General features: G+C 42.8%; 1 protein-coding gene across 3 annotated transcripts; it reads left to right on the forward strand.

The window, feature by feature from the left end:
* The first annotated feature begins 46 nt into the window (after positions 1-46).
* On the forward strand, positions 47-19,952 carry COQ9 (coenzyme Q9). Of its 3 annotated transcripts, XR_015744932.1 has the most exons (10): positions 47-187; positions 1,948-2,107; positions 3,214-3,349; positions 5,490-5,632; positions 5,844-5,928; positions 8,510-8,614; positions 14,059-14,214; positions 14,370-14,434; positions 18,252-18,305; positions 19,355-19,952. XR_015744932.1 is itself a non-coding variant. In XM_026714431.2 (9 exons), the coding sequence occupies exons 1-9, from the start codon at positions 127-129 to the stop codon at positions 19,388-19,390; spliced, it is 936 nt and encodes a 311-aa protein (XP_026570216.1). In that variant the 5' UTR covers positions 47-126; the 3' UTR covers positions 19,391-19,952. The 3 variants fall into 3 exon arrangements, 2 of the variants coding, with proteins under 2 accessions (XP_026570216.1, XP_087796578.1); XM_026714431.2 differs by lacking the exon at positions 14,370-14,434; XM_087940452.1 differs by lacking the exons at positions 14,370-14,434; positions 18,252-18,305.
* The last annotated feature ends 1,279 nt before the right edge of the window (positions 19,953-21,231 follow it).

The following is a 21,231-nucleotide window of genomic DNA, read 5'->3' on the forward strand; positions in this document are numbered from 1 at the left end:
TACGTCAGTGGCGCCGCGCTCCCTCATCCCTCCCCTGCGCCAGTCGACCCCGCCCCGCTTCATAGATGGCGCTCGCGGCGGTTCGCCCCGCCTCCTTGGCCCGCACACTCGTCGCCCGACTCAAAGATGGCGGCGGCCGCGGCGGGGCTGAGGCGGTCGGCCCGGGGGCTGCTGCGCTGCCCGGCGGGTGAGGTGCTGGGGGGGCGGCGGGGGGGAGGGGAAAGCGGGGCTCGGGCCGGGATTGTGGGGGGAGAAGGAGGCCCTCGGCTTCCCCCGCTCCGGGATAGGCGGGACCGAGCGCCCCGCCATTCAGGCAGGAGGAAGGGAAGGTGAGGTGAAGGGCGAGGGAGGCCCTTCAGCCCGGCTTATTTGCATACAACAACCTAGGATGCTCTCTTGAAAGAATCAGGGGCGGGGCGAGAGGGACTACACCCCCCTATCTTCCACGGCCGAGGCGACTGCAGGGCCCATTATCCACATAGTTCCCCGATGCACCCCCCCTCACTGCGCCTGCGCGGTAGGCTGGACTGAGCCGTCCCCACTGTAATCAAGGCGCTCTCGAACCTTGCTCCTCTTTGACAGCCTGGACTACAATACCCATAAGTCCCAGCCAGCACCTGTTAAGAGATGCTGGAGTTAGAAGTCGTGCTCTGTTTCCAGATCTTCTCTTCAGATCCTGGAGTTTTCTTGCCTACGGAAGGAGCTTCTCTGCCTGGAACAAAGTCTGGGTTGGGTGGCCCGATTTTCTTGCACTTTTTCCCTCCTGAATTTGGAAGCAGTTGAGAAAATGTCAAATGGCAGCCTGTGACCAAGGCTTTCTTATTCCATTCATTCATTGATCCTATTAGGCTTCGGTCGCCTGGTCTCTAAAGAAGCTTACAGATTTTCAGAATGGCCACGGGATTAAAGCTAATAAGCATAACCATTCAATAAAACAACATGGTCATAAATAACATTACAGATGCAAAAAAAACCCAAACAAACAAAATACCCCTTAAGACAATCCAAATAGCTTCGAAAGATTTTGTGCCTAAGGCAAGACTAGAACTCACAGACTCCCAATTTCTGGCCAACCGCTTCTGAAATCTTGCCAAGAAACCTGTAGGGACCTGTTTAGGCAGCCTTCAAGAACCAGACATCATTGAATGGAAGAGGGGGAAAAAACAGCATTTGGTAGAGCAGCGAAGAATATCTTGGAAAAGATATTCAGGTATCAGGATGCTTGAGATCAGAAGTGTGTGTGCCTGGTGAGACTATAAAGGAAGTTGGACTTAGAAGAAGAAGGAGAGGAAGAATATTGATGTATTTGAACTTCGATGTTGGAGAAAACTGAGAATTCAATGAACAGCCAACAATTAAATGGATAATTAAACAAGCATTGAGGCGCACATGACCAGGCTCAAATTTTTCAAACACATTATACTTGAAAAAGTATATAACATTCTCCATGTTATATACTTTTTCAAGTATAATGTGTTTGAAAAATTTGAGGCGGGATGAGGGACAAGAGAGAGAAGAAACAACAAGGTAGATGGATTCAGTTATAGGAACAGTATGTGCACTGTTGAAAGATTGGGTTGGAGACTGATCATCTTGGAGATTGCTCGTGAGGAAGTGATGGTGACTTGATGGCACATAATCAAGAGTCAAGGAAAAAATACTTTAATGGGACTAGGGCTTTGTAGACAATTGCCAGCCTCATTTGTAAGTCATTACTGGAAGTAGCCTTTATTAGATAATTTTCTTTGGCATGTTATGAACAAAGACTTGGATTTTTAGGTAATATTTGTCTGGTGTACCAGTGACATATTTTGTTAAGGGTATATATATGTCTTACCCTTAGGCAGTGTGATTTTGTGCATAGGCCTGTTGTAGGCTTTGGAATTCTGAAAGCAGGCCTTCACATTGTAAAAGAAGAGTCATTACTCAACTAATTTCTGTTTTCAGTTTTTCGAAGCCAGTTATATAAATCTCAGCGGGCCTTCCATCCCGCAGTGGCACTGCAGAGAGCTTCAGAAGAACAGAAACAACCACCCTTCCCACCTCCCAGTCAACAGTATTCAGCATCTTCACCTGTGGATGAAAAGCATCCAGGCTCACACCCCAGGTAATTTGCATAATGTCTGGCCAAAATGACTGAGCAATAGCAATACCACTTAGACTTATATATAGCTTCACAGTGCTTTACAGCCCTCTCTAAGTGGTTTACAGGGTCAGCCTCTTGCCCCCGACAATCTAGGTCCTCATTTTACCCACCTCGGAAGGACGGAAGACTGAGTCAATCTTGAGCCAGTCAGGATCGAACTCCTGACAGTGGGCAGAATTAGTCTGCAATACAGTATTCTAACTACTGCACCACTATGGCTCCCTTCCTTCCTTCCTTCCTTCCTTCCTTCCTTCCTTCCTTCCTTCCTTCCTTCCTTCCCTCCCTCCCTCCCTCCCTCCCTCCCTCCCTCCCTCCCTCTGGAGTATATGGTAGCAATAGCAATACCACTTAGACTTATATACCACTTCACAGTGCTTTATAGCCCTCTCTAAGCAGTTTACAGGGTCAACCTATTACACATACACACACACCCCAAACAATCTGGGTCCTCGTTTTTCCAACCTTGGAAGGAGGGAGGGCTGAGTCAACCTTGAGCCTGGTGAGATTCAAACTGCCAAATTGCAGTCAGCCAGCAGTCAGCAGAAGTAGCCTGCAGTACTGCGTTCTAACCCTGTGCCACTACCACTCTCTTCTTTGAGCTTTCTTCTTTCCCCAAAGTAGCAATTCTTTGCTTTTGGAATGAACACATTTTAGTGAGTAATTTAGTAGCTGGCATTCTTCTCTTACTCTGAGGATGCGGCAAAGCAGCATTCAAATTGACAACTGAGCAATTTTGTGAACCAGGCAGGCACCTCTAGAATGATTGGGTGTCATATTCATGTGCTTGTAAACATTGATAGATAAATGCTGACTAGATTTACAGAAATTCTAAGTCATAATGTAGCTTATTTGATATATGTCTTAACTATTTTTTTAATCAAAGCTGCCAATAATGTTGCAGCCAAAAATACCATGTCTAGACAAATTATGTCTTAACCATGTATCGAACGAAGGCATGCCCGGTTTCATGATGGCATCAGTTATAATTAGCGAAAATAATAAAAGCTTTGGACTTCTAGTGTTTGAAAGTAATTGTAAGACATGCCTTCCTATGTTTTTACCCCTAGTTACACAGATCAGGGGGGTGAAGAATCGGAGGGCTATGAGAGCGAGGAGCAGATACAGAATCGGATCCTGACAGCAGCTCTGAAATTTGTGCCCATTCATGGCTGGACAATGGATGCAATTGCAGAAGGGGCTAAGGTTTGTATCAAGGGAAGCAGCATGTTGAGACCCAGAGGGATTGATGCTTTAGCTTAACTGAGTTCCAAATTCACGTTATTACTGTTGAGGTTCTTTGAGAATTTTTTGCTGTAGAACTTTGAATTCTATTCAGAATTAACATTTTAAACTCCTTGTTAAGAGGATTGATGTGCAGGAAATTTCTGAGACTCGCCTCTCAGTATGCCCCCCATTTTAGGACATTTTGCTTGCTGTTTTTTTTTGCAAAATAGGTTCTACAGGTAGTTCTCGACTTACAACCATAATTGAGCCCAAAATTTATGTTGCTAAGTGAGACAGTTAAGTGAGTTTTGCCCCATTTTACATCCTTTCTAGCCACAGTTGTTAAGTGAATTGCTGCAGTTGATGAGGTAGTAAGTAACCTGCTTGTTAAATGAATCTGGCTGGTCAGATTGACTTTGCTCGTCAGAAGGTCGCACAAGGAGATCACGTGACCTTGGGATACAGCAACCGTCATAAATATGAGCCAGTTGCCAAGCGTCTGAATTTTGATCTCGAGGCCATGAGGATGCTGCAAACGGTTGTAAGTGAAAAATGGTCACAAGTCAGTATAACTTCGAACAGTCGCTAAATGAACTGTTGTAAGTCAACTATTTGTATTTCCTTGTAGTTTTGCAATACAAAACAGAATTTCCTATTTTTATAACATGAGGATTACCCAGGACCTGGGTTAAAGTTGCTCGGCGGGTCAAGAGAGACACTAACGCAGCTGGAAAGGGGAGGGAAAAAAAGGGGAGGGCGCATCCCCTCAAAGCTTTGTCCATTCTGTCCTGAAGGCTCCTCATACATTCTTTTAATCCTTCTGAGAAAACCCTGTCAACTTGATCATTGCAAGGACAGGCAGTCCTTGACTTAAAGCAGTTTGTTTAGTGACTGTTCAACGTTGCAGCGGCAGTGAAAAACGTGACTTGGGACCAGTTTTCGTAGTTGCAATCTTTGCAGCATCCCCATAATCATGTGATCAAAATTCAGATGCTTGACAACTGGTTCATATTTATGACCGTTGATGTGTCCCAAGCTCATGTGATCTCCTTTTTGCGACCTTCTGGAAAGCAAAGTCGACGGGGAATTCAGATTCACTTAACAACCGGGTTACTAACTTAACAACTGCAGTGATTCACTTAACAAATGTCGTGAGAAGAGTCGCAAAATGGGGCAAAACTCACTTGACAAATTCCTCACTTAGAACTATAAATTCTGGGCTCAGTTGTGGTTATAAGTTGAGGATTACCTGTACCAGTGTACCCCATCGGCCGTGGATGTTCCTAAATAGGATTTGCACCTCACAGGGTGCCTACTGAGACTTTCTAGTGTATAAATGGAGAATAGTGTCCTCCCCTCAGTGGGACTGCTGGGTCCCACACCAAACTGTAGATCACATCATGACCAGTTGTAAGCGGAGAGCATTTATCTGATTTTTTTTAAAAAATATATAAGTGATGCTGTGCTTCAATTATTAGATGGCCTAGGCCAGGGGTCTCCAACCTTGGCAACTTTTAAGACTTGTGAACTTCAATTCCCAGATTCTGGGAGTTAAAGTCCACCAGTCTTAAAGTTGAGGAATTCTGGGAGTTAAAGTCCACCAGTCTTAAAGTTGAGGAATTCTGGGAGTTAAAGTCCACCAGTCTTAAAAGTTGAGGAATTCTGGGAGTTAAAGTCCACCAGTCTTAAAGTTGAGGAATTCTGGGAGTTAAAGTCCACCAGTCTTAAAGTTGAGGAATTCTGGGAGTTAAAGTCCACAAATCTTAAAAGTTGAGGGATTCTGGGAGTTGAAGTCCACAAACCTTAAAAGTTGAGGAATTCTGGGAATTGATGTCCACAAATCTTAAAGTTGCCAAGGTTGGAGACCCCTACCCTAAACGTTGATATTTAAACACAGATCTTTTTAACATTGGTTTTATTGGATTCTACTAATCTAAATGAAATGACCGTATAGATTTCTAGTCCATGTATGAAATGCCCTGGGCTAAAATATATAAGCTCCCCAAAGATAACTTATGCCAAATCAGTGCTGCTTCATTTGTGATCCCTGCCTGTTTAAAGTCGCAGAAATTTATTTCTGCGTGGGAATTGTTCAGCTCGATTTTTCTCTTCTCTTCAGTCCGTAGGTCTCTCTGTTGCTGCCGCAGGGCTCTTTCACAATGACGGCAGCGAACTGATTCTCCACTTTGTGTCCCAGAGTAACTCCAAACTCTCCGAACTTCTCGAGGAACAGCACAAGCTGGTACAACTTGGCCAGCTGGAGTAAGTCCCAAGGCAGAGCAAGGGATGCGGCAGTGCTGCGTTAGCCTGCTAAACCAGCAGCGTGTGGGATGGTCGCTGCACTGAGCACAGGGAGGTTATTGCAGAATTGTGCTTCGGCCGGTCACCTGCCTTGGCACCTTGAGTGCAGACCTCGAGCAAGAGAGAGACAGGCAAGAGCGAATCGCACTAAATAATTATTCTCTTTTGAAAGGAAGAAGAAGACAGACCAGTTTATAAAGGATGCTTTAGAAGCGAGGCTGAGAATGCTCATTCCATATATTGAAAAATGGCCTCAGGTATAAAACTAAACTGCTTTTCTTGGTGTTTCTTGCAATGTTCCTAGATTATCTCAGTGCATTTAGAGCAGAGCATGTCGATGGTTGAATGCTTCTCTGTTTAGCGATCTACTTGGGAGATGCAGCAGAGAGAAATTGTTTCTTTTGTCTCCCCTCTTGTGCGAATGAACTCCCAGCTCCAAGTCCGAACTGATCTTCTTTTCTTGCTTGGGTGGATTCCCGAAGTGGTGCTTTTGTGTGGAGAGGGAAGACAGTCAGCAGTGCCCCAGTTTTGTTCCTTGCTGGCTCTTTTTTTTTGTGATTGGATCTTTATGACTTTCTGAAACAAATTTTAAAAGACTTTTGGGCCCCGAGGAATGTAGTGACATTCATCAAGTTAAAAAAAGATTGTGTTTGTGTGTTGATACATGCCACGCTCATATGGTTTGTGTATGTAGATGGCTGAATAGATAGATAAGATGTAAATGATAGATGTAGACAGATGATGGATGGATGGATGGATGGAGGTAGGTAGGTAGGTAGGTAGATAGATAGATAGATAGATAGATAGATAGATAGATAGATAGATAGATAGATAGATAGGAATCAGAATAAGAATAGAGCTGAAAGGGACCTTGGAGGTCTTCTAGTCCAGCCCCCTGCTCAAGCAGGAGAACTTCTACCATTTCAGACAAGTTACTTTTCCAGTCTCTTGTTAAAAACCTCCAGTGATGGAGCAGCCACAATTTCTGGAGACAAGTTGCTCCACTGGTTAATTGTCCTCCCTGTTAGGAAGTTTCTCCTTAATTTCAGGCTGCTTCTCTCCTTGATTAGTTTCCACCCATTCTTTCTTGTCTTTCCTTCGGATGCTTTGGAAAATAAATTGACCCCCTCCTCTTTGTAGTAGCCTCTCAAATACTAGAATACTGCTATCCTGTTCCCCCAGTCCTTTTCTCTAGACTAGCCAAACCCAAATTCTTCAGTTGTTTTTTTATATGTTTTAGTCTCTAGGCCTTTAATCATCCTAGTTGCTTTTCTCTGCACTTTTTCCAAAGTCTCAACATCTTTTTTTGTAATTTGGTGACCAAAACTGGATGCAGAATTCTAGGTGTAGTTTTACTAAGCCTATATAAAGCAGTGCTAATACTTCACATGATTTTGATTCTATGCTTCTGATTATACAACCAAGGATTGTATGATAGATAGAGAGATAGAGAGATAGAGAGAGAAATAGGTAGAGATGATAGATAGACAGGTAGGAAAACGGTATAATGGTGTAATGGCAGTTGCTAAAACAGGACCTGGAATCTGAAATCAAATCTACCCTCAGCCATAGGAGTTATCTGGGGGAGTTTGGTCCTGTCCCTTTTCTCACAGAATATGGTGGCAACAGTGCTGAACTAGGAGCCGAAAGATCCAGGTTCTAGTCTCCCCTCAACCACGGAAGCCCCCTGGAGACTTTGGGCAAGTCCTTCCCTCTCGATGCCAGAACCAGGGCAGGGTAGCAGTGAAGGGACTGCCCTGGGAATAGGGAGACCCTGCTTTCAGTCCCCCTTTAGATCAAGAAGCATTTTGGGGCCCTTAGGCTAGTCATTCTCTCAGCCCAGCCCTGCTTTACAGAGAGAGGCTGGTCTGAGAGCCTCCAGCTAGAAGTCTTTGGAGTTGGGTGGTTTATAAATTCAAGTAAACAAAAATTTACTAATTAATTTTTCACATTTTGGGACTGCCCATCTCCTCAAGGGTGGAGACTCTTTGTTGTAGTGAAGGATAGGAAAATGGATAACTATATCTGATGTCTTACATTTCTGTACAAGGGGCTAGGATCTCATTCATGAATCATAAAAAAAAATATTCACTTGCCATCAGATCAAATTTATTAGATGGCCCCAGGAATCAGAATAACGGAAACACAGGGTTGGAAGGGGCCTTGGAGGTCTTCTAGTCCAACCCCTGCTCAAGCAGGAAACCCCTATAATATTCCACACAAATAGCTCTTCTTAAAAATGCTCCAGTGTAGAGCATCCACCGCTTCTGCAGGCAAGCCCTTCTACAGGTTAACTTTTCTCACTGACAGGAAATTTGCCTTCTGGTGCTTTGGAAAATAGGTTGACCCCGCTCTTTTTTGTGGCAGCCCCTCAAATATTGGAAGATTGCTCTCATGTCACTCCTGGTCCTTCTTTTCACTAGACTAGACATCCCCGATTTGAACCTAGGAAAAGGCCTGCTGACTTTTTCTGCTTAAGCTCGTTGGGCTGAGAGTAAAAGACCCTCAGCATTCAAGCTCCAGAACCAGGAGTCTCCAAACTTGGCAACTTTAAGTCTTCAAGGATTTCAATTCCCAGAATGCTGGCTGGGGAATTCTGGGAGTTGGAGTCTATAAAGCTTAAAATTGAGAAGTTTGGAGACCCCTGCTGTAGAATAAAGGAAGACCTTCCATCTCCCTGTCCTAATTTATCTTATTTGGATATCAGTTTGGTATCTTTGTTCATTCCTTTCCCTTTCCCCCAAAGTCTCCCACAATACTTAGAAGATTAAAACACCTGGAGCGTTGGAGGGTAAAAACGGTCCTCTTTGCTTAACCCCTTTCTCTGGTTTCCCTCAGGCTATGAGCGTGTTGCTGTTGCCACACAATATTCCATCCAGCTTCAACCTGCTTACTACCATGGTGGATGACATCTGGCACTATGCGGGAGATCAGTCCACCGATGTAAGTCTGAGGAGCGGGTTGGGATTGGGGATTTAGAAAGGGCCTGGGGAGGTTTGAAATACGCTGCTTTGCAGGGCAAGCATTTGGGGCTACCTTTGAGAAAAATATGCGAAGTTCAAGATTCGAAGGAGGTGGGCATAAGGACATACATTCGCTGAAATTTACATGTTGGGCTACAGCCCCATAGCTTTGGCTTAATATGATATGTATACCGATTCATTGTGACATAAACCATGAGTGATGACCTGGGGCGTGGCACAAAGGCAACACAGATAATCAGTAGGAGTCTAACTTTGCCCCCAATGTCCTGGTTATCTTTCTGGTTGGAGAAAAACTCTCCCAGGAACAGCCTTTGGCTGCAGAGAATCAAGTCCAAAACGTGGTCAACAAAAACTGTAACTATAAGTCCAATCAAGGCAAAATGAGGTAATTAGTCTGGCAGGCCAGGAGCAGGAATTCCAGATGTGAAGGAACGGCCGTAAGTCAACACGGTTGGAAGGATGCCAGGAACACAGATAACCAAAGTCAACACAAGATAAACTCACATTTGCTCCCAGCAGCTGCTGCACTCAGCATGCATTTCTTTTAAACTCTGATTCCCAGGTGTGGCTACTGAAGGGAATCAGGGCCCTTTCCTCCCCGTAAGCCACGCAACCCAGTTTGCTCCCTTCTCCGTTTCTCCCTGTGTGCCCTAGGATGAAGGGTGTGTGTGCCTGGGTCTTCCTCTGAACTCCCTCTCCCTTGTTTTATCTCTTCCCTGCTCTGCCCAGCTGGACTTTGCCCTTCCCCAGTTTCTTCCACAGGCAACTGAGCCAACTCGGATTCAGACTCTGACAGGGGCCTGACACCATGGCTTAGGGCAGGGATCTCCAAACTTGGAAACTTTAAGACTTGTGGACTTCCTTCCAGAATTCCCCAGCCAAAATGGCTGGCTAAGGAATTCTGGGAGTTGAAGCCCCACAGGTCACAAAGTCACCATAGTTGCCCACCCCTGGCTTACAGTGGTGTTTCTCAACTTTTGCAACTTTAAGATCTGTAGATTTCTGGGGATTCTGGAAGTTGAAGTCCACAGATCTTGAAGTTGTTAAGTTTTGAGACACACTGGTTTAAAAAATATACACCTGTCCACCTGTTACAGGTGCAGTTGCTGAGTCCTGGCGCATGGCGCCTTAAAATTATGCCCAGCAGAAATGGAAGCAATGGGGGAGATTAGCGGGAGTGGTGTGACTTCATGCAGGGCTGCAGAAGAGTTTTCTCTCCCCTCTGCTGGGTTCAAGCTGCTGTGGACTTTGGGGAGAAAACATGTTCAGGCTTCATGCGGGTCAGAGTAGTCAGTGTTTCTAATTGCGCTGCCAAACCTGTTCTCCAGGAAACACCTAATTAAGTGAGATGTTGTATGCAACACTCACGCTTCGTTTCTAAAGAGAAAAGTGTTGGGTTCACGAGCAAAAGACGAGAGCAAAGGGACATCTGTTAATCCGTTACGAGTGGCTTGGGGATCACTTGTACAGATAGTCCTTGATTTAAGACAATTCATTAAGTGACCATTCAAAGTTAAAACAGCACTGGAAAAAGTGACATGATTGTTTTTCACGCTTAACAACAATTGCTGGTCCCCTCTGACCAGCACAGTCAATTGGAAGCCTGATTCACGTAACGGTGGCAAGAAAGGTCGTAAAATGAGGCGAAACTCACTTAACAACTGTCTTGCTTCAGAAACATAAATTTTGGGCTCAACTGTGGTTGTAAGCCTACATCAAGGCTGCCCTGGTTCTAGATTAGACGGTGAATTTTGTTTTATAAATTGAAATCAGCCGTTTTCTGTTCTGTACTACAGAACAGGCAGTACCGCAATGGTATCCCAGATATGGCTACGTTTCTTTTTTTGCCTGTCTTTCTAATAGTTCTGAATCACCATTTCTTTCTTGAAGACATCTAAAGTGTGACGTAATGCAACCTTACAAAAACCATGAAGGCTGCCAAACTTTAAATCATCAGATTGAAACAGATAACACTTTTATAGAACTGGTTTGATTCTGCCAATGAATAAATCCGTGCCACATTCAAATTTTCATCTTGGAATTGGTCTCTTTTGGTAGAAGTCAGCAAATAAGGGGTGGGGTGGGGTCTTTATCTTAGGGGTACCCAGATCTTAGGGGTACATTTGCCCAGTTGAAACATAATTTTGCTCTTCTGGTTCCCTCCATCCAAGGTGGAAGAAAAGAAAAGATTCTGTTTGAAAACTTTTTAAAGCAGTTACCTAAAATACTCCGTTCTTAATGATGAGAGCCATTGAATTTTGGGGGGGGTCTGGAAATGAAAACAAAGTAAATTACTTCTTAATTAAAGCAATTAATGAACTACTTGACCTATTATGAAGAGAAGAAAGAGATAAGAAGAGCTTAGCGTGTCCTTTTAATAAATGGTTTTAATAAACCTGTGCAAGAATAAAACAGCAGCTACTGCAGTAACAAATAAATGGCACACGGGCAAATTAAAGGAATAAACCAGAAAGCCAAATAAAAGATAGAGATCACACCAGGAAACTAAAGTTTTCTTCTGAGAGTATGCCAATTGTAGTGAGGCTTTTAAGAAATTTAGCTTCCACAAGAGAGTCTGCCTTACGTTTTTTTTCCCTTCTGCTATCTTGGAAATTGAGGACGGACGGACTTTTTTTTTTGCTGTTTCTAATTTATCAGTGCAGTGCTTTGGGGCAGCACAAGATGCAACATTTATACAACTGAAAATGAATGTCCTTTTCCACACTGGATAGCGTGGAATGGAAAGTGAAAGTCTGCTTGGAAACGACAGCCTTTCTTCCAAGCTACCTGTCTCTGTCAGTTCAATTCAATTCAGAATAGAGCTGGAAGGGACTTCGGAGGTCTTCTAGTCCAACCCCCTGCTCAAGCAGGAGACCCTATACCATTTTGGACAAGTGGCTGTCCAGTCTCTTCTTAAAAACCTCCATTGACGAAGGCAAGCTGTTCCATTGGTTAATGGTTCTCATTGTTGGGAAGTTTCTCCTTAATTCCAAGTTACTTCAATCCTTGATTAGTTTCCATCCATTGTTTCTTGTCGTGTCTTCTGGTGTTTTGGTAAACAACTTAACCCCCTCCTCTTTGTAGCAGCCCCTCAAATACTGGAATACTGCTATCATGTCCCCGTCAGTCCTTCTTTCCTCTAGACTGGCCAAACCCAAATCCTGCAACCGTTCTTCATAAGTTTTAGTCTCCACGCCCTTAACCATCTTAGTTGCTCTTCTCTGCACTTTTTCCAAGTCAAAAGTTAACAGCTTTCTTTGAGCTCAAGCTTTAAAGAGAGCTGTTCTTAATTCTGTGGTGGCTGAGGAAACTGGGTGACTTGTAAAATAACACTGCCTCCCAAGCAGTAAGAAATTGCTGATAGGATGCCTGCTTTTATTTCCTTTATTTATTAAATTTATATGCTGCCCAGTGCCCATCTCAACTGTTGAGCGACTCTGGGTAGCTGACATCACGGTAAAACAATAACAAAAAAGAATTCAAATGTTAAAACATAAGTAAAAATAAGAAGCGTTAAAAGCTTTAACCATCCTCTCCCTTCTGCTTCAATGAATGTAGCTTGTAGCCTTTCTCCCAAAGGTGCAATTCAAAGGTCTCCAGGGTAGAGAATCTACAGTGATAGCATGAATATAATACCATTAGATCTGTGCTTTGAAGTAATGCAACCACAACGTGCATAGCCACAAATGCATCTGGCATCACTGAAGCCACCTATTCTTTATTGTGAGTCTTTATATGTATATGTAGATTTTTCTTAATTATGGTTAAGTTTCTGTTGACTTGAAGGAAATTCTGGATATGGCTCATTATGTCTATTCGCCACAGATAACTTTGCAGTAGCTTTTCTGGCAAAGCTTCTATTCCTCTTCAGGGAACATTTTTATGTTCAGTGCTATAATATAGGGGCAGTGCACTAATGTGGTTGTAAGCGCTTGTGACAGAACGGAATAGATCTGGAAGGGACCTTGGAGGTCTTCTAGTCCAGCCCCCTGCTCGAGCAGGAGAAACTATACTATTTCAGACAAGTGACTGTCCAGTCTCTTCTTCAAAGCCTCCAGTGATGGAGTCCCCACGATTTCTTTTTTCTTTTTTGTCAACAATCTAGTATTTCTTAATGTTATCCGTTCCTTAACCCACATCAAATTTGTAGCTTGGTAATACAACTCCCAATTAGGCAAACCAAATCCTCTTATTCTAGCATCTTGCAAAAAAGTTTTAACTTTATTCTCACTTTCTTACCTTGCCATATATATTTCAACACAATTTTATTTAAATCTTCAAAGTAGTCTTTTCCAAGCCAAATTGGAATTGTTTGAAACAAATATAAAATTCTGGGTAATATATTCATCTTGATTGTTGATATTCTCCCTATTAATGACAGTTGTAAATTTTCCCATTTCGCCAAATCTAGCGCTATCTGCTGTTTAAGTTTAATATAATTATTCTCTTCTAGTGTACTGCATCTTGCTGTCAAGTATATCCCCAAGTACTTGATCTTATTCGTAACCTGAATTTTCAATAGGTCTGCCAGTTCTTCCTTTTGTCTTGATAGCATATTCTTTGTCAAGATCTTTGTCTTATCTTTATTTATTTTCAAACCAGCCACCTTTCCATATGTCTATATCTTTTCTGTCAATTTTGATGCTGTTTCTAGTGGGTCTGAAGGCAAGCTATTCTACAGGTTAATTGTCCTCCCTGTTAAGAAGTTTCTTCTTAATTACAGGTTGCTTCTCTCTTTTGTTAGTTTTGAACCATTATTTGTATTGTATTGAGAGTATTGGGTTAATTGTGTTGCATTTCATATATAAGTGATTATAGAGTTATAGCCTCTTAACAGTAAAGTCTTACCCTCCTGTGCATTCTTTCAGGCTTGTATTTTTCCATAAGGTTTTCTAGACTGTATTTCTTAACTGATGAGAAACAAAATTATCTGACCAGACCTTGCAATGATGTGTTCGTTGCTAGATACAAAGATTAGGGCCAGCTTGTTGTTCAGCTCAAGTGAAAACCACCGTCTGGTCTTTTCTCCTGACGAATCAAAATCACCTGGGAGACATCCAGGAACTAAATGTTTTTTATTTGGAAATTCAGCAAGCTCCATTTCAGGATAATATTTCAATGCTTCTGTAGATTTGTTTCTTTCAATGACTTAACAGGAGCAACATTACACCATGCAACATAAAAATAACATTTCCATATTAATTGGGGTTTTTTTTAGATTTATTTTTTTCCTCCCCAGGTTTGTAGAACTCAATTTTCATGATTCAGGATGTTTTTATAGAATAGACATATGACATTCCAATTGTGATTAAAAACATGGGTAGGAGTTTCATATCAATGCAGTTTGCAAAAACCTTGTTATTGGAATAAATTTTCTAAGTCTCTTAATTCTCGGCCTTGCAGATAAATTGGTACACTCGCCGAATAATACTAGCCGGAATTTATAACGCCACAGAACTGGTGATGATTCAGGATTCCTCCCCGGATTTTGAGGATACTTGGTCCTTCCTATACAACAGAGTTGGTGACGCAATGAACGTGGGCCACACAGCTAAGCAGGTGAGTTGCAATGATGAATTTATGACCAGCTGACCCTTGTGCCATGCAGGTTTTCCAATGAGATGATCAAGCTCTCTTCCCCCCACCCCTCCACCCTCCAAAGTCACAAAAGTAACCTGATGTCATTTTGTTTTCCGACTTGGTGTCCTCCAAAGGCTGGCTGGAAATTTTGGGAGCTGAAATTCCAGCCTATTTGTAGGGAAAAGCTGCAATAAACCAGGTAATTTTTAAGCAAGCACATAGTTTATTTTTAGTATTATTTTTACCCAAATGTTTCTGGCACAAGCACTTAAAAAATATAACATTCCTCTTATTACTGCACATCTTTCAGGCAGTTTTCTTCAAGTGTCCATTTTCTGGTGCCTAAAGTATTAAAGAGCACATTTCCCTCTGGTTTGGAGCTCTCATATGAAAATCCATGTATATTCCCAAGAAGTCTTCCTGCTCGCAACATGGGGGTGAGGGGAGGTTGAACCCTGTACTCCTTTGGGTCATTACAACACGTGGCTTGGGGGGCACGATCCCATAACAGAGCAGGGGTTATGCAAAGGCATACAATAATTGTGTAGCATCTGCTATGTAGAGCTACCATTTCTCTCCCTCTGACCAGTATATATTGTGATAGACGTGCTGAAATCAGAAAGTGGAGTGCTGTGTGGTTCAGACCTCTTTTCCCAAATATCCCCTGGGGCTTCACACCCTGTCCCCACCTCCTGCTTTGAGTTAGCAGCTTGCTAGGGGTCTACAACAACTTGCCACGGGACAACTTCTGCAGGGCGAGGGTTACATTAACATAGAAGAAATAGTGGAATAGAATCATTAAGATGAGCGTCGTGGTGGTGCAGTGCTTAGAGCGCACTCCTGCAGGCTACTTCTGCTGACTGCTGGTTGCCAGAAGTTTGACAGATCGAATCTCACCAGCTCAAGGTTGACTCAGCCTTTCGCCCTTCCAAGGTCAATAAAATGAGGACCCAGATTGTTGGAGGAAAGATGCTGACTCTTAGAGAGGGCTGTAAAGTGATAAAGAAGTCTAAATGCTACTGCTATTAAAGAAAAGATGCCAAAGGAGGGACAAAATGAAATGGGAATGACAAAAAAGTTAAAATATTTGTTAAATTATTTGAAATAATTAAATTGAATGATAGAATTGTCCTGCAGCAAGTTGCCCCAAGGTGAGTTGTCCATTCCGGCTTGCTGGTTCCTGCTGCTTTCCACCTGGTCTTCCCAGGAAGTGTTTCGTCTACCTTCCCCAACCTCAGTGTGTATGAAGGATTGCGGAGGTGGCCTTCATGAAAATATGCAACAGCCATTAGGAAAACATGAACGTAGCCCAGGAAAACAGGAAAGAGAGAGAAAATCAAGATGGTCTCACCTTCTATTTACTCTCTGTTAAAAGAGGGAAGGAAAGAGAAACACTGTCAGACTCTCAAGATTCTGTTACTATAGTCCAGGAAGGTTCTAGCTTTAATCTCGTTCTTGTGCCTGTTTCCCGATCTGTTCTATCTCAAAGGGCTGAAAAAAGCATTCACAGTTTGGGCTGCCTTTATGGAGATGATAAGCTCAAAAAAAAATAACCGAACATTGAAGTAATTTCAATAATGTTGCTTCTTAGCTGTGTTACTAGAAGTTTCAGACTTTCCTTCCTTCCTTGAGGGGTAGGAGATAAATAAAAAGAAAAATAAATAAAAAGAAATTTCCTTTTTAAAAAAAGACATAAGGTATCTTTCCTCCACAACTTTTCAATTTTAAAGTTAACATGGATACGTTCAGTGCTGCAGACAAGGACTTTCAGAGTTTGTTCCGATCAGGATTAGCTATTAAACAGAAAATCCAGAAGATAATGGAAAATAAATTATCCAGCTTGACTAATGTGCAGGATATTGCTGGTCTGCTAGAAATGAATATTTTCTCCTTTCAAGGGGATGATGTAATTTATTTTATTTTATTTATTACATTAAATTTATATTGCCACCTCTTTGCCCATGGCAGATGTAATTTAACCTCCTCCTAGAGGTTTGTGCATAAAATTAATTTTATTTTCTTGCCCTGCCTGAAGTGTGGAGTAGCCACAAGTGTGGAGTAGCCGATGGACACTGGACTTGACTCAACAGCACACAGAAAAAAGAATCTTATCTAATATTAATTCAAGCGAAGACATACATCTCCTTCTGCAAAAGCAGCCCACTCCCCGGAACTGTGCTATTTCCTGTTTACCTGCAGACATGTTTCAACCTTAACTCTGCAGCTTCTCTTTGGTCCCAGTTCTACCACTGTCTTTTTAAAAGATTGAAATTTTCAGTCCCCCAGATAAGTGGGGGGGGGGTGGAGAGACATCTCCATGCCCGTGTGACAGAAAAGCAAGTCAATTATAAAAACGTGGCCTTGATCCTCTGGCATTCACAGCCCATTCAGAAAGATGGCACATGCTCAGCCTTGCCTGAAAGGTGCCCCATGCCATGGTGAGGCTTCTTTGGGCCATCCCATGCTTGTGTGGCTCATTGTCCGTGCTCTCATCCTTTGGCAGTGCACGTTTTTGTGTAGGCTGCTGCGTGGAGGACTTTTGTCTGTCTGTCTAATCTATCATCCTATCACATTTATCGGCCTCCTATCTTACCACAGGGTAACTGGGCATCTTATAATATTAAAAAGATAAAACTATACAAGTAAATTGCTACAGTAATACAAAATATAATACACAGTCATAGCTAAAAGATGGGGAGGGAAGGAGGAGGATGACCAAGGGGAGGTGGTGGGATCTGCTACTAATCTGTCAGCCCCCCCCAATGTGAAGCTCCTTCTTTGGAGCCCCAGCCATCTAGAAGAGCCAGGTCTTTAGGTTCCTTCAAAAGGTCAGGAGGGTTTGAAGAGGACCTCACTCCGGGGGGGGGGCAGACCCGACCCCACCAGCTGGAATTCCCTGGCCAAGAGGGCCCTCAACACACCTCTGCCAGCGTGGGTGGGGCAGACCCATCCCAGTGGGATGAGCCAGTTCCTTAGGTAGCCTGGGCCCATGCCATGAAGGGCTTTAAAGGTGATTACCAACACCTTGAATTGCAAGATATGTGTGTCTTACTCCATTAAAAAAAAAAAGAAAGAAAAGGTGGGGGCATCCTATTCGCAACGCTTTATTGAGCCTCTGAATTAAATCAAGCTAATTCGCATGGCCCTCGTCCCCTGGTGATTTCTGGCAAGTCTTCTTTTAAGTCAGAGTAGCAGACCCAGAATTAATCTATTATATTTCACCTCCGCTTGTGTCTGTAGGTGTATGTTTATTTTTTTGGGGGATCCTGCTAAGAGCTTGAAGCTTCCTCAAATACCTCCAACCAGATGAGGCGCTTGGTTGCTCCTCTGGGACAGCCTCTTCCTGCCCACATCCCACGGTGCCTTTAAGATCGATTTCATGTGGGTAGTCCTCAACTTACAACTAATGCTTAGTGACTGTTCAAAGTTACGGTGGACTCAAAAGGTATTTATCGACTTGGTTCTGAAGTTCTGATGGCCACATGACCACATTTGGGGCTCTCCGCAGCTGGTCTGCATTGATGGCCATTTGCGGTGCCTCGTGGTCATGTGACTGCAGAGCATCTGCCTTTGGTTTTCTGCAAAAATAGCATGAAGTGTTCGCTTAATGACCATGGTATTTGCTTTACGATGACTGCATTCGCTTAATCATCATTTAATGACCCCATAATCCCTTGTGGGGTGGAGTCTGGGCAACTGAGTGGAGCTGAGTGTTTACTGGCCGGATGCCCTTCCTGTCACCAATGCGGAGGTTTTTTTCAGCAGATATATTCTCAGTGTGCCGAGAGAGAGAAATATCTGCCTCTACCTAGGATCGAACTCAAATCTTCCTGACCGTGAGGCGAGAGCTTGACCTCTAGGCCACCACACCACTCACTGCATTCGCTTAATGACCGCTGCAAATAAAGGCCCTACCGTTGGGTCACATGATGGCCTGCTTTATGACCGGGCAGGCGTAATGTAAAAGCCGGCGTGTAGTTGTAGTAGTTTCCATCTCTGTGGTTTTATTCTTCTAGGTTAAGGCAACCGGAGAGGCCCTTCTTCAGGGACTTATGGGCGCTGCTGTTACTGTGAGTAATTCCAGGCCCAGGATTTTCCACAGCCTTTGCTCAGAAACAGTTTTTCCCTCAAGAATATTTCTGCTGTGACAGAATGGAAAAACGCAGCAAAGTATCATGGTTTACTTTAAAAGGGGGTATGGGTGGGATAGGTGAGCTGCCCTAAATGATGGCTTTTCCCGACATAATTCCTAGGGCTGAGTAGTTTTGGCAGAATGTAGTTCATCTCAGAACAAACTTTGCAGAAACAGATACAAAGCAAGCCCCTTTCCCTCAATTAATTTCCCAGTTGGTTTAAAGGAAAAAACGTTCACTTCCTTTAATGGGATTAGGTTACTTAATAGCAGAATGCAGGAAGGATCTTTAATTCCATCCGAATGTTTTATTAAATCCTTTAGCCAAGTTCGCTCAAGTAATCCAGGAGTTTGCTATTTGAAGTTTATTCTTGACATGGCATTTTGATCTAGTGGTTAAGGCATCAGTCTGGAAACCAGTAGACTGAGTTCTAGTCCTGCCTTAGGCATGAAAGCTGGCTGGGTGACTGGGTCAATCACCAGGAAACGGTGAGTTCTAGTCTCACCTTAAGGATGAAAGCTGGTTGGGTGACTTTGAGCTAATCACCAGGACACAGTGAGTTATAGTCCCGTTTTAGGCATAAAAGCTGGCTGGGTGACTTTGGGTCAGTCACCAGGAGACGGTGAGTTCTAGTCCCGCCTTAGGCACGAAAACTGGCACATATTTGACATCAAAAACTGTATTCCTGTTTTCCGAAGCAACTATCAGTCCCAAAGCAACTATCAGGTGTTTGGCAGCTCCCTTAGCATCCCCTTTGAACTGGGATTCCAGACCTAGTTTTGACAAATAGATGGTTTTAAGCCGTGTTGCTTGGATCAACATTCAAGAAGCCCTGTTTAAAAGTCACTGCTTGGGAAGATCCCTGTAACGAAATGACTTAGCAGTAATCCTATTTTGCATGCTTGCAGCTTCTAACTTTCTCATGGTCTCCCCCACTATATATATATATATTTTTAAAAAAGTTTTATTGTTTTTGTATCTGACAGTTCAAGAATCTCAGCGGCCTCAACCAGCGTCGATGAAGCAATTAGCCGTTAGTTAGGAGCATTTGAGCATCTCTTCTGAGACTAGCGAAGAAACGGTGTCCTGAAAATCTCGTCACAAGATTGTGAAACTGTCGCTTATTCTGTACCACCGTTAAAACGAACACACCAGTTCATTTTACATCATGTGTGATGTAAAACATCTTGGCTTTTTTTGGGTGGGGAGCGTGTGGAATCGCTGCCCACCCTGAAGCTCAATTTGACCAACAGCAACCTAAAGAAAATTAAATTCTGTTTTTAACCAAAAATGGGTTTACTCTGAAAAAAAAAATGACAGAAGGGTGATAGAAGTATTTGGGGCTCAAAATTCTTTTAGAACACCCCTCTTTTCATTTTCTCCACCTGGACATCTTGGTGAGTCCTAGCCACAAAGAGACTTACGTTGTATTTGTGGAATTGTCTAAATTATCTACCAGCACCAATGGCAGCATTTCTCAGTTTAAAACCTGTTTGTTGACAGTGTATTTATGGCACTCTTGTGAATATATATTTTCCTGTACGTTTGGACACGTCTGTATGTTCATTAAAAATAGTGAGCATTTTTCTGTGTTACTGTTTAGTGTTCCTGTAGAACAACACCACAAGAGGTGTGCAGGAATGTATAGGTCCTTGCAGAGAAGTGAAGTAGTCCTCGACTTACAACAGTTCATTTATTGTCCGTTCAAAGTTACGGCACAGAAAAAAGTGACTTACGACCGTTTTTCACCATTCCAGCATTCCTATGGTCACTTGGTCAAAATCCTCATGCTTGGCCACTGGCTCATATTTATGATGGTTGCAGAATCCTGGGATGAAGGGATGCGCTTTTGCAACCTTCTGACAAGCAAAGACCGTGTGGAATCTGGGGTTCACTTAATAACTCTGTTAGTAACTTATCAACTGCAGTGATTCACTTAACAACTGTGGCAAGAAGGGTCATAAAATGGCGCAAAACTCCCTTAAATGTTTCACATAGCAACATAACTTTTGGGCTCAATTGTGGTGGTAACTTGAGGGCTTCCTGAATTCTTGAAATACAAACCTTTCCACCAGTGGCCATTTCAGGTTAGGTTGATTCACAGATCTTTAATTAAATGATTCCCGGAAAAATGAACAGTTCCCCTTCAATTCTGTCTAATGAAAGTATTTTGTCTATGGAGAGAAATCCTATGGAGATTCTCAGTCATCCAGGTCGTGGTTGTCCCAGAGGTGTTTTTTCCAAAAGGCGACTTGACTTTCACTGGTATTTTCTTTGAAAACATTGTGGATCTGCTGGGATGAGAAGTGAAACGTTTTCAAACAAAATACCTAGAAAGTCAAGTCGTCTTTTGGAAAAAGCATCTTTGGGACAACAATGACCTGGATGATTGAAAATCTCCATAGACATTTAGAGAGGGTAGTTTACACAGAATTGGTTAATCAGAGTAATTTCCTGGATTCTGTTCAATTTCAGCCCAAATGTACCTCAATCACTTTTCAATTGAATTCCTGCGTTTCTTGAGTGTTGGATCTCAGCTTGCAACAGAACGGTTATTGTTCAGACCAAGTCTTTAAATATTGGGAGGGGTTTTTGTGGGACTGAAAATGTTAAATCCTGGATATGGAAGAATCTTCCATGGGAATCACTGGGAATGTGGGAAGGCTGAGATTTTTCCTCTAGAAAAATCCTCACAATTATTCCTGGGCTTCTGTCAATTCAAAATGTAATTAAGCTTACTCCAGAATAAATGTAATTAATCTTAGTCCACAATAGGGTTTCTCAATAAGTACTACATAAAATCCAGCTCTGCATTTCTGCTCTTTTTACTAAATGGATTTGAGCCAGGATAAAGGAACCCCAA

Source organism: Pseudonaja textilis, chromosome 11 (assembly GCF_049901715.1).
Source record: "Pseudonaja textilis isolate UNSWEBS1 chromosome 11, rPseTex1.2, whole genome shotgun sequence".
Classification (NCBI taxonomy): Eukaryota; Metazoa; Chordata; class Lepidosauria; order Squamata; family Elapidae; genus Pseudonaja; species Pseudonaja textilis.